We start from the raw sequence: 20,266 nt of genomic DNA, 5'->3' as shown, positions 1-20,266 counted from the left end.
TCCAAGTTGACTAGACACATCAATTGAAAGCCCCTTGTCAAGATCGGGTAAACATAGAAAATTGAGTATGAAAAAATGGCCTAACAATTTGCATTTAAAAGGTAAGTCAACATTCGACCTAAAGACAGATAGTAGTTAGAAACACGGTCATTGAATCCACTTTAGAATTTGCACAATGTTGCCTTGAAACGAAATTTTATTGATACCCATGTATCATCAACTTATTGGTCAGTAGCTGCCTCGTTTCATAAATTCTTTGTACATAGATTGGTATAACGACTCAACTTGGAGGCATGAACACCACATGCAGGTGATGATTGTATATTGCTGTATGAATAAGGGAAGCTAAGGATAGAAGAATTGAAGTCATCACGTTCATGAAAAAGTTTAGTTGTTGCCATCAGTGTCTTTCTCAAGTAAAACACTTTGAGAGCTAATCATAACCTTAAAATTTATTGAATGTCGGATATCAAAAGAGCAGATTTCTTTTTTGGGGGAAAAAAATTTCCGGTGTGCTAATTTTGCGCCAATGTTCTCGTATTTGTCACTGCATGAAAATTTGGCTTTACAAAACAAGTAAAGATAATGTAAATTTATTATTTACAATGCCTTTAATTGGCTTTTCTGAAAAAAGTCAAAGTTGGAAAAGGTAACCTTTACATTAACTTTACATGCACTTAAATATGATGTAATGTCCCACATTGTCTTGACTTTACAAAAAAGTAAAGTTAATATTTACAAACATTAAACACAGTATTTGGGGTACATTAAATCTGATAATTACAAATATTAAATTTAATTAAATACCATCTTTAATAGCCACAAAAGTTAATTACTGTTTTCCATTCTTTTGAATAAAGCTTGTGTATATGATAAATAAGCTTTTTCTTCCAAATTGAAACTGCAAAAGAAGTCTGGACATCATACTTAATATACAAAGTAACAACAGACTGACTTAAACTTTGTTTATTACTATACTAAACATTTTTATACAAACATATAATCAACAACATCAAATTTCTTGACAGTATCTGTTGTACATAGTCTATCCTGCAAATCCCATACACATAGATAAGTATCCAGGACAGAGTACATTGCACTAAAATCCTTTTCAAACATGTCATTTTGTTTTATAAAGAACCAATTGTTCATCCTTGAATTTAAAGATTTGAATTGACATGCAACTGTGCTCCACTTTTATGTCACTCGACATGCGTTTCTGTGGAAATCAACAACTGTCCAAATATATATTTTGTCACATATTCCTTTTCAGAGTCCAAAACTTTTATTCTCATGCAGGCAGTCTTCTACTGTTTTCCTTAAAAGAAAAAAAATATATATATTTTCAGTGACATGAATATTTTCATAGGCATCTGTGTTATAAATTCAAATAAACTGTGATATCAGTATTCACAGTATCATGACTAATGAAAATTGAAATGAGATGCAACCATATTAATACATGTAGATAAAAATTTCATACATGACCTTTAACCTCAAAAAGAAAATATTTTGAACCATTAATGTCAGCCTTTATTTTTACCAAAAAGACTATGTTAATCTTATTAAATAAGACAGATACAAACTGATGAACATGTTGCTATTAACTTATTTTATGATATAAATGGACTGGGCCACTAGCCTTTATCTTACCCCTAAGATTGAAATTTAATAACTCTGTAATTTCTTTGTTTATCATCACCTAATATTTCTTTTGAAAGGATTATTTACAAAATATACTAATGTAGGAGTAAAATAAGATTTCTCGTGACCTTCTGTAGCCAAGATACTTTTGCAGAATTGAGAAAATGTTTGTCTTACTTGCAAGATAATTTGTGAAAAAGAACTGGCATCAGTATCTATGAATAATTACTGAACACATATAATTAACTCCATTTTCCTTCTTAGTCATCAGGTAACAAAAAGACCAATAGTTGCTGCTTATAGAGCTATAGTATGATATTCAAGTTATGGTTTAGGATATATGTACCTTTCTCCCAGTAGCATGTTGCCGCTCATGAATTATTTCCTGATCTTGGAATTGTAAAAGTTGACAGGTCCCTCATTTTGAAGATAACATGCTAAAATGGAATTTATACTTTGATAAACATTTCATACATCTGGATAAATATAGTCAATGTTTTCATAAATACTTTTGAGTTTGAAGCATACCAAAGAATGATTTTAAAAATACACAATGCAATCACAGTTAATAGTTATGAATTGCCAAACACCCTTATGTTTGTTTTCTTCACAATTAAAGAATACTTTAGCTCTAAGCAACACTTGCCATCTATAAAATTAAATTCTTGAACTCTTCTCAAGTGTTTCTCCTTCATGAAAGATATGTCAATAAGGTGTTAACTCTCTCACAGTAAGCTGAGTAGCTGGAGCCTGGAAAAAGTAATAACACATTTTTTGAAAACAGAAATGTATAATTATACTGACTCCTGAAAAAGTCAAGCAATTGATAATTTAAATAATTGTTTAAGTAACATTTTTATGATATTATTTATTGATTTTTTAAAAACTAATATGTACAAGTACCGTCAAAAAAACATTGGGATCCCTTGGTCTGGTAAATCATACATTGTTGTCATCCATGACTTTCTTCAAGAACCTGCATAATTGATTTCACTGTACCTGTTTTTGAAAATAGACATGGTTTAGAATACAAAATAATATCTATAAAATATAACCTAACTTGTACTCTATTAAAAACATTGCCATACCCTGGCTTCTACATTTTTTTTCCTAGCACTAATGTAAACAGCTAAACATTCTGAAATTGTGACCTAGAATTGTTTTCCTTGGTCTTGTTTAATCCATGATCATTTACAGAAAAAAAAATGGAACATTATCCCCAGTTTATCAAGTTACTTATCTAAAAACACATATTTAGCGTAGTTTTCCCTGACTTTCATCAGTTTCAATGTTTCACAATATATGCTGAAAACAGATGGAAAACGTAAACAAACCTGCAGTGCATGCCAGCCCGGGAGCTCGAACAGTTTTCCAAGCAATAAGATCCTTAAATCTTCTGGTAGATGAAAAGGTATCAATTCAACTGATCACTGGTTGCATATTTTCGTCAAAAATACCCAGAAAATACCGATGAGACCCGCTCAACTTGATTTGAAATGATTGGCTATTCGTTGGAATACACAGTGCCATATTTGGGTTACTGTTAAAAGTAGATCGTTCGTTTTGTATTCGAGAAGACTTGGATGAAGAGGATTACACAATACTGAGGTGGAAAACATCTGTATATATGATAAAATATATTTCAGTATTTTAAAGTAAAGGTTGTCAAATGAACGGGATATATTACTGATATTACCTCTTATAAACAAAACTAATAAGCGTAGGACTTATTCAGGGCATTTGCAATGTATGGGAACCAGTCTACGAGGCAACAAAAATTCCGCCAAGAATAAAAAAAGAGATTGCGAGATGTTTTTTTACGTGTGTCACTCGACACTGACTGCAAGGTAATGAAAATGTGCTTATTTTTTGTGTATAACTGTTTTCTGTCTTTCAAGATATTGAACAACAGTCGTTTAACATTTAGACGAAACATCTAGGGGAGGGAGGGAAGAAGAGGGGTCACCTCTCAAGTTGTTGCATCTACTATATAGTGGTGATATCAGTGTCTGGATATAATAAATTAAAATGGAAAAAATCATAATAAAAATTTTGTTATTGATTTAGGAAAGCTAAATAAAGGGGCGACTATTTTTTGTTTCATGCGGGGGAGGGGGGGGGGGTTAAAATATATTAACCTCAAAAATGTTTAAAAGATATGGGTACAGCCCACTAATTGTTTTCCCATAGGCGGCAATGTTAACATTTCTTCACATAGCAATGTCCCTAATTTTCGTTCAGCATTGAGTGATCCCTCAAATCAAAGCACATCAAGTTGTCTTTCCTTGGTTAAAATCTCGAGGTGGCATGTCAGATTCGTTTTCCGGCAAAATGCGTCTGTCTGCGTTAACCTCTGAAAATGAAAGTGAAAGTAGGGGATTTCAAGACTTCTCACTGGTGTTATAATACATAAAATAATTCTGCTGATCTTCTTGATAAATTACATCTGCCAAGCTTTTTTGCAAGGGAACATACTCCTTATCAACAAGTATGAGGCTCAGTTTAATACCTTATCACAGTTTTTTTTTACTCAGGTCTGCAAATTAAAGAACTTGTAATTTTTTCTGCACTACTTTCTTCTCCTACCGATTCTAAAAATAATTAGAGGTATGTACCCAATATGAAAAGAATTTTCTGGATTTTACAACATTTAACATCATAAGTCATACTACAGACTATGTAGTGACATTATGCCAAATTTCAGGAAAATTCAATCATTAATAAAGATTTTACAGCATGCACAGTTCTATATGCGAAATTCTTTTAAAATGCTTCCATCTAGCCACAACTGCACCCAGATTTTAAGTCATCGGTTAGCCTATTAATGTACTTTTACCATTTTTATTCTCTTTCATAATTTTAAATACATCAAGCAAAATCATAATCAAGCACTCATACGGGTCCATTTCTCTTATTTTAAAAAATCAATGCATTTTTGCACAAAATTTTATATCCCTCACCCTTGAATTCATTGTTTCTCCATGATTGACAAAAAAATTAAGTTTACAAATACCCCGAAAGTAGTAAAAATAGAAAGTACTGATTATTTCCTGTCCATTGATGCATCATTCAGGAAAATTGGTATAGGAATAAAGAAGTTATGAGCCCTTATATTCTTGTAAACATTCATCTGTTTCAAAGCAATTTTTACGCCAATGCAAGGTCACTCATCTATGACGTCATAATGACATCATAATAATGGATTGCTTATTACACATGTAGTGTTACTTTTCCCGTACTTTTAATTAAAGTTGAAATTAGAACTAAAATATTCATTATAACTATAAAATAACAAAAATACTTGCATGAGCAGATCAAATAAATAGTCTACAGAAAATGTTTTGTTTCCATGGTAACCATTTTGTAATTTGTAGGAAAATGAAAGAGAACTTTGAAAGTTTTGAATTTCCTTACAAGTCGCTCATTCTGACTGACAAATATTAAAGAAATTTCAACTCTTATATTTTTTAATCTTAATATTTTATCATACACAACACTATGAATGTAACTGTTTTGAAATTCTCTTTAAAACATATTAGCTGTAAAACATATAGCATACATGCACAGAGTAGTTTGATGTTCACTTTCATTGCTCAAATATTCATTTAAAATCTACATTTACTAAGCTTTAACACCCCCCCCCCCTCCTCCCGCACACACACACATACACACAAAGAAGCTTTAGAAAATTCAACTTACATATTAAAAGCACTGCCATCATTTTATATATGAAGACTCAAGCTGTGTTCAAATGAGTTTGTTTTTCCTGACTGATAGTTTTAAACACCATCTGCATGAACCTCAAAGTTAACCTGTATCACCATGAACCTAAAAAAAAATCAATTTAAAAAATGGTGCAATAATTAATCAGCATCAAAAAGCACCTAAAACATTCACAGACAGACATCAAACACACACAATCCTACAACATTCCCTGATGCCCTTAATTTGATATCAATTGAAAATTATGAATTTGCACTGATTAGTCTCAGCATTGTTAAATTACATGTAAATTAATAATACAGGTAAAAAGCATGTAACTGACAATAATTATACATTAGACAAATACATGTAATCCAGTTAATAAAATATAAAAAAAAAATGTTAGTGTGCATGTTCACACACACACTGCTTAACTTCTACACAACTGTAGCCTGACCGACTTCTTTGAAAAAATGCACATGTATGTCCTCGTTCATGTAATTCTATTCCATGAAAATAAAAGTTTTCATTTACAAATATTGTAATAAAGCATGGAAACCTCTTTTTTCTTTACCTCTTTCATAAAATGACAAATGCATATCACCTACATACTGCAAGACTCTGCATTAGGTAGCATAGCTGCACTAAGCAGTGTTGATAACTTACTGCCATTCTACTTTCACTTTGACCTTGAACTTCACTGAATACTGATTCCGACCTCATTTCTGAACTTTTGTGTATTGATGATAAACAATAGTGGTGGATGTACTTCTAAAATAATTGTTCCTTTTCTAAATATCTATTAATGGCTCGGAATTAATAAATTGTATAGAATCGATACATTTAATTTACATGCTACATGTGTACACAATGGGAGATATGCGCATAAGCTGTCTGTTCCTAAAAGGGGGGGGTATTAACAAATCGATTTGTTTCAAAATATGTATAAACAAATTAAAATTTGCTTCTTTCATAAATTTAAACAATTGGAAATGATAGTAAACACCGAATTCAAAACAAAGTAAAGATCTATGAGAATTTTCTCTTACCAATAGGCTTCACATATTGGGTACAGCCCACTAATTGTTTTCCCATAGGCGGCAATGTTAACATTTCTTCACATAGCAATGTCCCTAATTTTCGTTCAGCATTGAGTGATCCCTCAAATCAAAGCACATCAAGTTGTCTTTCCTTGGTTAAAATCTCGAGGTGGCATGTCAGATTCGTTTTCCGGCAAAATGCGTCTGTCTGCGTTAACCTCTGAAAATGAAAGTGAAAGTAGGGGATTTCAAGACTTCTCACTGGTGTTATAATACATAAAATAATTCTGCTGATCTTCTTGATAAATTACATCTGCCAAGCTTTTTTGCAAGGGAACATACTCCTTATCAACAAGTATGAGGCTCAGTTTAATACCTTATCACAGTTTTTTTTTACTCAGGTCTGCAAATTAAAGAACTTGTAATTTTTTCTGCACTACTTTCTTCTCCTACCGATTCTAAAAATAATTAGAGGTATGTACCCAATATAATCTCATCTCAACTGAAAAGAATGATTAATAATCTTTCCTTGTCTGATGCCATTATTCACTTTACCTCACTGAAATAAGAGTTTCTGAGTCAGTTTATTTTTTCCTTTTTGTAATGGGGGGGGGGGGTCAAACTTTGTTCATTTAAGATAAACATGAATAATCTGTCCCTCATTATTAAGGAAATCAAATATTTTGTTCATCAATGATTGGAAAATAATTAATCCGACTTAGCTGTCAAAAAATTACCTTTTCATAATTCATCTTTTGTAGAAACAAAGAGTGGAGAGCTAATGCATGGTGCTAAGTATGGAAAGGTCTCTTGTGGTTTGGTTGTGCCAGAGACAAATGTGCATTATTTCCATGTTGGGTAATGTCCTTAAGAATGGAATTTTTTTCAAATACAAGGGACATGACTTTTTTCATACATTATCACTGTACAGTGATCAAAATATTTTTAAACATTGTTAGATACTCACTACATTATTTCATCTTCAGAAAAGTATTTAAATTATTTTCTCACATTTTTTAAAGAGACCAGTGTGGTGAAGAGATTTTTTTTAAATTTTAATCTTGAATTTTGATATTATACAGGTCAGAAGTTTCGGTACACTTTAGGTGAGTGGCAGTTGGGTAGATGGATGACCTTCAGATAGTTTGAGATGAAGAAGTTCTTTTAAATGGTTGAAAGTGATCATCATAGAATCAACTCCATTATGAAGATAAATTATGAGAGTCAGGTGAGGAATTGACTTCAATGTGTTATCACATTGTGTAAATGAATCTTTATTATAAAGATCTTTTACATTTTATTTTTGAACTTGTTTTTCTATTATTCTAAACTTCCAAAAATAAGATTAAAGTAGTTAAAGCATGCTACAGACATTTAACGTATCTTGGCAAGTTTTCAAGGTTATTGCAGAAGTGCTTTAATTTCAAAAGATAACTTATTAATGCAAACCTGGAAAAGAAATGGATGTTATTCTCTATAATTTTAAAGATTATGTTTATTATTAGCACTTCTTTTGTCCAACACCTGAGAGATCTGAGTACCCAGCCTACTGTTGAATTAATTGGTGACCAAGAAAAGATGACAGAGAGGGGAATCAAATATGGATGCCATCATGATCAAGAATATATATAGATGAACATTCAAGCATTTATAATAATGAAAGTCATTCAGCAAGAGAGGTTTTTGCACAAGTTTAATTTTCAGTAAAATTGTGTATATTGTGCACTGAGGAACTTAGTATGTAACTCATTATGATTATCCATTTCTTTAGAGGATGTATTCGGAGTATATTTAAATAATCATTATCTTCTAGAAAAGAGCACACAAAACTTTTCTCTCTGTGCGAAGCATGACACATATGCATACACTCCAGCATTTACCACAACCACAGTTACATATTTTCCAGGGCGTTTGAAATCGAGCACATACATGAAAATGTGTTAAGCTGGACACATATGCAAACACACAAGCATCTATCACAACCAATTACATATTTTCCAAGGCGTGTGAAGTCGAGCACATACATGAAAATGTGTGAAGCTGGACACATATGCAAACACACAAGCATCTACCACAACACCAGTTACATATTTTCCAAGGCGTGTGAAGTCGAGCACATACATGAAAATGTGTTAAGCTGGACACATATGCAAACACACAAGCATCTATCACAACCAATTACATATTTTCCTAGGCGTGTGAAGTCGAGCACATACATGAAAATGTGTGAAGCTGGACACATATGCAAACACACAAGCATCTACCACAACACCAGTTACATATTTTCCAAGGCGTGTGAAGTCGAGCACATACATGAAAATGTGTGAAGCTGGACACATATGCAAACACACAAGCATGTACCACAACCAATTACATATTTTCCAAAGCGTGTGAAGATGGACACATATGCAAACATAATCTCCTACCACAGACGCAATACACATAAAATTTAGTCCAAAGTATAAAGTCAAGCTCAAACAGGCTCACTGCGTGACGCTGGACACATGCATTTACTTATGCATCTTGCAAAACTACATCTGAACCTATATTCTAATAGGTGTTTAAGCAATTTTGTGTAAATAATGTAAATTGCACCATTATGCTTACAAGATGTCAACATTATTAACCTGTACATAAATACTCATTAGATAGCCTTTAATAGTTTTAGTTGGAAATACTTGTACTTTGCCTGATTTATGTTGTGTAGTTTCTCGTCAGTGATCTTGAGTAATAACTGAGTATGGCATTTTTAGTTCCATTTAAACTGCAAAGTTTTAACACATGTACATGCACCATAAAGGATAAATAATATTGTATTGTATTTTAACCTTTTTTAATTTTATTCTCTGTCATTTTATTGCCTGTTCAAGTAAAAGATGTAATCTTGTAATGTTTGTAACTGTTTTTGGTAGATATTTATGAAGCAGAAATTATAACAGAAAAGGTTTCAATACATCTACACAAGAAGCAAATAAAAAAAGAGTTCTCCATCTATCAGATATCAGCAAATCAGATGAGTTAAAGGTTAAGTCATAGGGAATTTTAAAGTTTATTATATCTATAGTCTGATAACTGATACCATTTTTACATTTTTGATTGTCCATCTACAGTATACAAAAATAGTATAAATTTTTATATTTTGTAGATGACAATCTCTAATACTAAATAAACTGGAAATTGATATAACGCTTGAAAATTTGTGTATTTTTAGTAAGATTGAGGTGTGGGTAACACAAAAGACACATCAGATACCTATTTATTTTAAAAGTCAAAAACCATTTGTTGAAATCTTAAGTACGAGTGTATTAAGCAAAGGCCAGTATTTAAATAAGGATTTAAGAAAGTTTCATATATATATATATATATATATATATATATATATATATATATATATATCAACTTTAATGCAGCATTAAAGGTGAAAGGTTAAATTTAATTACCTTTTCTTTTAAGTAAAGGTTAACTTTTCACCTTTACTTTTTGTAAAGTTAATACAAAGATGACCTTGCTTTTTGGAGCACCTTTAATGAGATTTACTTTGCAAGTAAAGTTTTGTAAAGCTATTTTTTCAAGCAGTGTGTGAACGTACCTTAATTTCTTATTTTACAGTAGATAATGCTTAATTTTTTAATAAAGTTTCAATGGCATAATTTTGTATAGATTTTTTGAAAGATAAAACAAAGACAGAAAAAGTTAGTTATTTGAATTGTTTTACTTTCCAATAGACATAGGATTTTAAAATGCAAATACAATCAGGTTCATCAGAACAACTGCATTCAAGAGAAACTGGTCTTCAATTCCGCGTCTGTTAATCCAATTTATACTAAATGTTCCTTTTCAAAATGGTAATTTCAATGAAAAAAATTCATCCTTCCAACGAAAATTCCTGCATCCGCGTGTGATCTTGTTATGCTACACATTCACAGAAATGATATTGTTTGTCATCTATGATCTGACAATGCTTTTAAAAATGGAGCATGTCAGAAAAGAAAAATAAAGAACTTACTTTTCAAGAATAAGCGTATAATGGTTAAATTTCGCTCAAAGGAGCATTTCATGTTTTAAACAGAAACAAGATGTGTTTGTGAGACACTGATGCCCCCGTATGTCAACTTATAGGGAACTTTGACTTTTCTCAAACGCAAATCAAATATGTTAGTACCCAAAGTAAGGTCTTATCTCGAGAAATATACCTGTGAAATATGAAAACCCTAGCAGCAGCCATTGAAAAGATATGGAAAAGGTTAAAGTTTTTCAAAATGAGTCAAACATCAAGGTCATGATCAAATGGTCAAAAATTAATGGTGCCCAAGGAAAGGCCTTCTCACAAGAAATACACAGGTGAAATATGAAAGCCCTAGCACCAACATTTAAAAATCATGGCCAAGGTTAAACTCCAAGGTCAAAAGGTCAAAGTTGTTCGTATACAAAGTAAGGACTTGTCACAAGTATTACATTTTTGAAGTATGAAAGCCCTAGCTTCAACTATTCAAAAGTTATGGCCAAGGTTAAAGTTTGCCAAAAGAAGGTAATACTCCGAGGTCAAGGTCAAAGAGTCAAAGTTCTTGGTATCCAAAGGAAGGCCTTGTCACAAGTATTACATATGTGAAGTAAGAAAGCCCTAGCACCAACTGTTCAAAAGTAATGGCCAAGGTTAATGTTGGGTAAAATTTTCCAAAACTGGGTCAAACTCCAAGGTCAATGTCAAATATGATGGAGGTCTTGTCACAAGGAATATACATGTGAAATATGAAAGCCATAGATCCAACCAATCAAAGTTATGGGCATTGTTAAAGTACTTGCAGACAAACAGACAAAAAGACAGACAGGGCAAAACTATATGCCCTTGAATCTTCGATTACGGGGGCATAAAAAATGCTACTCTCATTAAAAAGAGAATCGCTGTCCTATATCACGTACAACCTAGGAGCTTGCGAGAGCATCGCCCTTATATGTGTTACAATCAATCTTTTCTTATATCAACAGATATTCTCAAGAATAAAAGGCTTACTGCTCATCAGACTAAGATATCTATGTCAACCGCAGTGAAGATTAAAGTTTGCTTAGCTCCAGGCACCGGGGCCTCGAACGTCATATTTAACACTCAAATTTCAGTTGAGATAATTTTATTTTTCTCTGCTGATTTTCAACTTAAAACGTATGCCATGAACGCTGAGGAAACACATCTCAGCAGAGAAACAAAACTCTATGTTTGTACAGTCTGTATGGAACGCCAGTCTATGCAACATAGAAGGGGTTTCATTCGATCCAGTATTAAAGTACTGTACTAAAGAAAATTCCAGTATTGCATGTAGATTGAGCACTAACGTTTCAAGCACCCCTGTTCCAAAAATAATACCAATTTGGAGGGATTTGGAGCGGAGAATTCTTTTATGAGAAGGTGTCAAAATAAAGACATTTTTTTTTGGAAAATTTAAAGCCTCTGAAAAAAGGAATGATCAAGAGATGGATAACAAAAATTGAAAGTTATGTCATTAACAAAACAAAATTGCACATCACAAAACATTTACATTATGTGTAATTTTTAATATGAAATCCTTTGGAAATCTACAGCATTCAATATCCTATAACACAACCTTGTCACTCGCGGTAGAATACATAGTAGGGACTATATGCATTTTCAATACTTTAGGAACACCAAAATGTATATTACTTTGACTTAATTTAATTTAAAAATATTACCCTATTGAATTATCGTAATAACACAACAAATGTAAGTTTAAAATCAATTTGTCTTTTCTTCCATCGCAATAGTCATTTGCGTTATTTAACTTTCTACGTCATAAAAGGCGCTTACGTCTATTAATTACACCAGATCTGAAAAGCGCTAAATTCATAATAAAGATTGATGAAATTAGAATTTATGAAGAGAGAAAATTAGAGATTGCAAATATACGCACTGAATTTTTATTTTTGGATATCGTCGATCTTATAACATCACCTGTCCGTGTCGACAAATTATCATGCCGCGCTAACGCACGGTGTTCAATTTGTCGACACGGCCAGTGCTGTTATAGAACCAACGACATCTAAAAATGAGAATTCAATTTATATAAACTCATCAATATTATGTTTCAAATACATAAAAAATACATAGTGTGTTCCCTATCAACTTATCATAGTTTACAGTGGAAAATATCATTGCAGGAATAAAAGCAACATACATAATATATAAAATTTATTTCTCTTGCAAATTCAAAGATAAAACACACATCGGGATAACGCATTCATTCTAAAATATTTAAATTGAAGGAATTTCATATAAACAAGATTCAAATGCAGAAGCCAATTTAACACAATCTTTAAAAATGCAATATATATTAAAATACCTAATTTCATGCAATTTTTCGTCAAACATTGCATCAAGCAAACTTAATATCCAATCACTGATCATATCCGGTGTGCATGCGCAGTGTATGGGAACCGTCATGGGTTGTCATTGGATAACTCTGTTGATTTGGAATCTGCATCACAGGATTAGAATGTGCCGCTGTAAAAGTAAAGTCAGTGCAGCATTGCATCACGTCATGTTTAATAGAATGTTTAAAAACATATATCAGTTAAATTTATTGCAAACTCCCTAACACATTCAATGACATTTTCTTTCCAGTTCTTGAAAAGGAGAGAAAATTAAAATGTAGAGAAAAGATGTCACAGCCAGGCATCTGGGAAAGACGCTAAATTATGAACTTTCTGTAAAAATCTCGTTTTCGATTGATAAGGCGAAGAAGAGATATTTAAAGATTGCTCATAGAAACGAAAAGATTACATTATCGATATCATGCAATGCATATTTGGAATATTTAAATAGAAAGAAGACCGTCGATCCTAGATTAAAAAATTCAAAAAAAAAATGGAAAGGGGGGAGAGATCCATGCCTCAAGTGTCTGTAATCCAAATTGACTATTTTTTAAAGATAGAACACTACAACTGTTACAGTTATGTTTATGACTAATTAGTGAAAACAACTTATGTGGTTCCAACACAGAATCTTTCGACGAAAGTGAAAGCTAGTTAGAGCGTTTTCCTACTGTAATGAAATACTGTATTGAAATGTCATATTGTATTTTCATGTCTTTATAGCCTGGGAAAATAGCATTTGGATCACTTTTCCTTTGATCTTCATTTAAATTTTCAATGATCCCCTGTAAACAAGTATAAGAATAATGGTCCTCTGTGAAAATAGAATGTATATCGTTGTCAATTTAATAACCTTCTTACGTTAATTGTATGCAGTTTTACCTGTGTGAGTATAAAAAGGGGGGAAATTTTGAGTGAATATTCATACATCAATTTTTCCTTTAGGTTCACTGTTGGTATATTCAATCTATTGTAGTTTTGAAGGGGTTGTTCAGATACATGTACGAGCAACTTAAATCATCTCTCAGTTCAGAAATTGATTGTTGCAAGGCAATCATTTTTTAGTGCTTGTAAGACTCCATACTATAATTGCCGATGACAACCATTCCGTTTTGTTGATTTATATTTGGACTTATTATACCGTTCTTTTCGGATATTTTATGTAAATTTCCCAGACATTCTGCAAACTTTATATTCGATGCTTTTAAAACCCGTCAGAACTTCTCAAAAAGAACATTCTAATATAATTTATCTTCATTTATGTGCCTGTATATATGTATATTGTTAAAAAATTAACAGTGACATATAGGTCCTTTGGGCCGGGTGTAAAAAACTAAGTATATTGTTGTAAAATATACTGTATTACTGTATAATACACATGTCACTATAATAAATAATTTACTTACTTACTTACCAAAATGCGTTACACGAGTTCTGTATGATATTGGGTTTACTATGGCTTAGATATATAAGATAATGATCCACTGGACGTCTGTGTCATACTGTGATGAGTAAAAGTTCCCCCTATCGCACTTCTAAGTGCTTATTATATAAATAATTGCTATACCTGCTCCACCAGACACTACGCTAACATTGGATGGATTCTGTACGATGGTACCCGGTGTCTTTGTCCCTTCGGAACTTTTCCTGAATCTCCAACAACAGAATGCAATACAGTAAATGATGAGGGCGAAGCATGTTAGAGAACCAATCACCGCGCCTGCTATGGCACCCGCAGACCTGGAAATATCATTAGATAAAATTTATTTAAAATAATTAAAAATAAAACTAGTGTTATTTATCACATTTTATTGAATAAATCAAAAGGACTGGAAAAAAGTTCTTGCAAGTATTAGTTCCAATATGTCATTCAAAATAAGTCATTGAGGTTTACAAGTAATATAAGTGGATTTCTATAAGATAACTCAGGAATTAAAAATCTACAAATTCCATCAATAAATTTATGGACAGCAGCAATAATATTGTTTTTAATCCGTAAAGGCACATTTACATCACCCCCATGAGGACAGATTTGTATTATTAGTGATATTAGTGACCAATTCATCAAACATACATGTAAACAGACAATTACAAAGATTTTTTCTAGCATTTTAATAATCTATACAAGCAAAAAAGAAATGATAAAAGTCTTCGTATTTACATGAACAAAATGAACTGTTGATAATACTGCGTTAATATAGATCATATTTAAGTCGTCAGACAGTAGTGTCTTAGTTTAGTATAGATTATGTTTGTATATAGAATTTACTTAATGAAAAGTACATACGTTGGTAGATTTCTGACTTTTAAGCTTAAATATTTGTTTGAGATGGCTTTTTTCACTTCTGCTTTTATAAGATTCCACTTCTTCATAGCATCTGGTACGAAAGACTTTTTGAAGTTTTTCTACATCTTGGAACAATAATCTGTTTTTTTGTTGTTGTTTTTTTTTTTTTTTTTTTTTTTTTTTTGGATACATTTACATGCTTGTTTGGGACATCACTTTTAAAAATATTCAAAAACGCCCACTTTTTGAATTTTAAGCGTAGTCGTTACGTTATGTTTGCGATATAGCGGATTAACTGGATTTTGAAGTTTTCCAATCAGTTTAAGAGTAAAGTGATAATAGAAAGAAAAACCTATGACGATCTTCTTGTGGCAGCTAGTTGCACTTTTTCAAGGTTTTCAGCGTCCTGTTTGTTTCAGATTGACCTACTTTTCATTTTTTTTTACATTGGTAATAACTTTTAATTTCAGTTGAAATTTTGAAATTTGAGAGGAGATAGGGCTTTCTTTTTAATATTATCTGTAAAAACACCTTTCAGAAAGAACTTTTTTTGATTTCATGACCTTGACCTAGAAGTTTTACCTCCTTATCAAAACTCTAACTTACATGTAGTCCGTAACTTTGACACCAGAAGAGACAGGGCTTTCGTATTTTTTTTTACAAGTGCATTACTCTCATAACATTAAAAAATGAACTAAACATATTTTCACAGTTGCAAGTTGTATAGTCGATACAATGACCTTGTCTGCAAATACAATCTATCATTAAGTCGAATGCTGACAATCTAATTGGTACTAATTCATACTAATTGTTAGGCCATTATTTAAACACTGAATTATCTACAGATTTTTCCCTTTGCCTGATCATGTCACTGAGCATATAGTGAGTGTGACCGATTGAAAGGGGACGCTTACTCTTCAATGGCACCTGATCCCACCTCTGACGTTTCTAGAGGTTTGTGTTTGCTCTGCTCCCGATTTGTATTGTTTCAATGGACTTTTGAGCTCGATTACTGTTTGCTATCTCCATATTTCATTGAAAAATTAGAATTATCGACTGTAATCTATTGTTTATGGACCTTAAACTATAGTTAACGACGTTAATCTAAATTTCACATTTCTAAATCATAATAACTGCCTTAATCTATGTTTCACAAGTGTAAACTATACTAAAAAGTGAAGAAAAAAACTCATATGTGATTGCAAAGCATACCTTATCTAATAAAAAAGGTTTCACGACTTGTTAACAATAGTTTACTACTCTAAACTATAGTTAACGAATGTCAAGTATAGTTTACGGTTGTTAGGTAAAGTTTACAGACTCTAAACTATAGTTAACGAATGTCAAGTATAGTTTACGGTTGTTAGGTAAAGTTTACAGATATTTCTGCTGCCGTATTGTGATAAATATTATGTTGTTTTTACATTTGAGAAACACAGTTTTACGACAGAATCTCTGATTTTGTATCGGAGATGCACAATTTTCTGTGAAACTATATTTCACGACTCTAAACCCTAGTTTACGATCAAAACTACGGTTAACAACATCTTTGTTCGTAACTCCTACATAGGGATAAGCCTAGATACAGCTGCAACGATTATTTTCATTGGTTGTTAAAAATATATTACTTGATGACATAAAATATTTTAAAGCAAATTTAATAGGAAATGGAAAAAATGACAGGACAATTATTGGTTAAAATTAATTTCTTATCATTTATTCGTCTTATCAGCCTATTGCATCGTAGATCAGTAGATCAGACAAAAATGGCTGAACATTTCATGTATCAAACAAGTTGCTGAAAGTTTGATTTATTTGAGATGATCCAGAGAATTCCGCTTATATGATGCAGGATTTGTATTTCATTTAATTTTTTATACAGAACTTATGCCAACCCACATTTTGTATTGCCTCTCGAGATTGGTTCCACGAGATTTCGAATTGAATACTATAGTTAAAAGATGTTTAGATTCATAAACCACATGAATATATATTTATCAACTTTTATCAATAGTTTACGAGTGCGACTTATAGTTTAAAATATTAACAGCAGTGAAAGAAAAATTTTAACAACAGTGAAAGAGAAGCTTCAACAATGTGCAATAATATAATTTAGAAGTGGTGTAAATCAAATGTGGATTCTAAAAAAATCGGGGAATTTTTGGAAAACTTAAAATCACAAAATTTTACGAAAATAAATAACATCAACACTCACGACGTTTATACTTCATAAACTACCGCTCTTCACGATAAATTAAAGTTCAGGCTTTTTGACATCATTGACAGCTGCTTTGTCAATAAAAATGAAACTCGGAAATCTACTTAAGTTGTCATCGGTCATTTGCAAAATTATTTTGTGAAAAACATTCTGATTGTACACACAAGTACACTAAATATGATATTAAAAAGATGCTCAAGATTCTGATTGACAACTTCTAGGTGTTTTTGGAGACCAGGTCTTCCAACAATCTGTTGGAATTTCTATGGGTACCAATTGCGGCCCGTTATTAGCAAACATATTTTTTGTATTCACATGAAGCAGATTTTGTTCAAAATACCTTATACATGAGAAAAAAAAAACACAAATGCTATGGCCTTCAACTCGACATTGAGATACCGACGACGAATTATCTATTAACAATAGTTATTTCCATTCATTTGGAAATCACATTCATATCATACGATATATCACAGTGAGCTTGAAATAAAAGATACCACAGAGTCTAACACATCTGTTTCATATTTGGATATTTCACAAGAAAAAGACTTAATGGTAATCTAACAATTAAGCGTTATGATAAACTCATTGTTAAGCCATTATTTACACACTGAATTGTCTACGGATTTTTCCGTTATTTTCCGATCATGACATGGAGCACACGCCAGAGAATGGCACCTGATCCCACCTCCGATGTTTGAAGGTCCGTGTTTTCTCTGCTAATTAAATTGTTTAACGGACCTTTGAGCTTGAAGACTGTTCGTTATCCCCATATACCCCATTTAAGATTCTTAAATATGATTAACACTTGTGAATCATACTTTATGTCTTATCGTTAATGGTCGTTAATTATAGCAGTTTAGGAATATAAATGACAAACAATTAGGGATTATGGCCGAAATCTATCATTAAGGAATGTAAAATATAGTTTATTTGATGAATGTATATTTTCACGATTTGTTAAACTATGATGAAAAACTCTTAACTATGGATAACGAATGTATACTATACTTTATATTTATCAACAAAATTAATCGATGACGTTTATTCATTTAAATATTGTTGGACGGGCAAGACAGGACACGGACAAAATAGTTACAAGCATCCCACCAATAAGATACTGAAAGAGGGAGATCACAATTTTTTCAATTTGCTTCTAAACTTTAGTTGTCCAAGTCCAAGATTTTTAAAGCATTGTTTACAATACTAATCAATATACTCATACTAGCTATGGTTTTGTGATGATAATAATAATAAACGCAAGTGATTATGGACTAGAACACACTGTAGTCTGATAATTTTATATAACAGATGTTATCAACCAACAGTATCGTTTAATATTCTAAGAACAGTATCGTTAAGCCATGTTTTTGGCATGAGGTTATTTTGAAATGTACGTCAGGGAAGGAGGGAGAGGGGTCAAAGATATGAAAAAAAGATAATTCTTATAAAGAAAGGTTAATGAAGAAAATGATAAAATTCTTACAGTCTATAGTATGTAGTTACATATCCCTCATTACAGATGTAGGTTTGTGATCCGTAACCCGATTGTGTATAAGTACACGCTGCATCGACATTTCCTAGAAACATGAGAAAAAATATTCTAAGTAACACATATATTTACAAATATAATTTTTATATGGAACTTATAGGGAAGATTCCATTTACAATTCAAAGTAATTAAAATTGAATTCATATTGTGCGATCATTTTTGAAATCATTTGTATGAATTGATGCAAATTAAATTGCAATGGTAATGAATGGTTATTACTTTTTAATGGAATAATAATCGGAATCAAAGAGAACACTATTGGATACCTGTCAGGTAGATCAAAACGGCAAACTTGCACAGAATATACCAGGCGGCCATGTTTTAAAAGATCCAAGTCAAAATGCCTCCCTTTGTTTTACGAAATGCGCATTCAAATTAGGGCATTTAATTTAGTACACACAGTGGTATATGTACATGCTTCAAGTATTAAGAATAGGCTTTTTATAAACAGGTGTAAGATATATATATGATTCTAATTTTAAAAGACCGTCGTGGCCTTTTTTATTTAAGGCACATCACAGCGATTTGAGGTTTACTTGAAGTTAGATCGAGGTGGGAGAGGAGACTTACCAAGACACAATCCTTGTAGCTAAATTTAATGTATGATTTGAAAAAAAAATCCGAAAGCAGAGTGGTACCCTTATCACAATCTTCATACATTAAGGTCATTTATTACATATTTAGTAACAAATAAAGGATTTTTTGCACATGCGATATGCGCCGTATCAGCCCTGAAGGCCTAGGGCTGATATGTATCTGTGGGGCTGATACGGATTAATATTACACCCCTAGTAAATTAAACCTTTAAAGCAGTACTTGGGATAATGCACATATTTTTTTTATTGTTCAGATTCTCCTAATTTTAAATTACTGGTCTTTGATACAATAAGCTCAATATTAATTATCAGTAGTCAGTGCATGATTATTTATTTGTATTTTTCTCAAGTTGAGGTGTGCTGTATTTTTTATTACTAAGTATGTAATACAGTATATTATCCACAAGACATCCTGTATCAGCGTTCGACCAATATCAGCCTTCGGGTCCTCGGCCATCTGGCTGATATTGGTTTCTCGGGCTGATACAGGATGTGATACGGAAAAGGGTATGTATTATTTATATATTTCTACACATCCTCTACAAATCAAATATCAATTCCTTTCATCTTAACAAAATACGTGACTATGATAAAAAAGTGTATATTAGATAAGTAATATTTGATATTTTCAATTGAATATACAAGTATTACAAGCTTATTTACATAGACTTCTTTTGAATTCAGATCATGATGAAGCAATGAAATTGTACTTTATTTATTTTATCAATTATAAGAAGGAACTCTAAAAGAATTTTAGCTGCACTGAAACTCTTGAGATCGAGATTGAACTTTTTGAGATCGATCACTGTTCGTTATATTTACCTTTTTCATTGATAAGGTATAAAT

The 20,266-nt window shown here is 31.8% G+C and overlaps 1 protein-coding gene and 2 long non-coding RNA genes across 4 annotated transcripts; 1 reads left to right on the top strand and 2 right to left on the bottom strand.

Annotated features, from left to right (window-relative positions):
• Positions 1–984: 984 nt before the first annotated feature.
• Positions 985–3,290, bottom strand: LOC133194415 (uncharacterized). 2 transcript variants are annotated; one of them, XR_009722079.1, is made up of 5 exons: positions 2,979–3,290; positions 2,542–2,643; positions 2,287–2,394; positions 1,991–2,081; positions 985–1,318 (listed from the first exon to the last, which is right to left on the bottom strand). It is a non-coding gene; the product is annotated as an uncharacterized LOC133194415 (long non-coding RNA). The 2 variants fall into 2 exon arrangements; XR_009722078.1 differs by having other exon boundaries at positions 2,548–2,643; positions 2,979–3,287.
• A 4,185-nt stretch (positions 3,291–7,475) lies between these two features.
• Positions 7,476–9,572, top strand: LOC133194414 (uncharacterized). Its single transcript, XR_009722077.1, has 2 exons — positions 7,476–7,614; positions 7,892–9,572. It is a non-coding gene; the product is annotated as an uncharacterized LOC133194414 (long non-coding RNA).
• A 3,127-nt stretch (positions 9,573–12,699) lies between these two features.
• Positions 12,700–19,142, bottom strand: LOC133194897 (uncharacterized). The gene is made up of 4 exons (XM_061330797.1): positions 19,091–19,142; positions 18,759–18,852; positions 14,335–14,507; positions 12,700–12,897 (listed from the first exon to the last, which is right to left on the bottom strand). Exons 1-4 carry the CDS (start codon positions 19,140–19,142, stop codon positions 12,791–12,793), a joined length of 426 nt encoding a protein of 141 aa, XP_061186781.1. The 3' UTR covers positions 12,700–12,790.
• Positions 19,143–20,266: the final 1,124 nt, after the last annotated feature.

Source organism: Saccostrea echinata, unplaced genomic scaffold (assembly GCF_033153115.1).
Source record: "Saccostrea echinata isolate AGI-Se365-2 ecotype Australia unplaced genomic scaffold, CSIRO_AGI_Sech_v1 ptg000029l, whole genome shotgun sequence".
NCBI lineage: Eukaryota > Metazoa > Mollusca > Bivalvia > Ostreida > Ostreidae > Saccostrea > Saccostrea echinata.
Note: the sequence above shows the minus strand (reverse complement) of the source record. Positions and strands in the feature narration are given on the sequence as shown.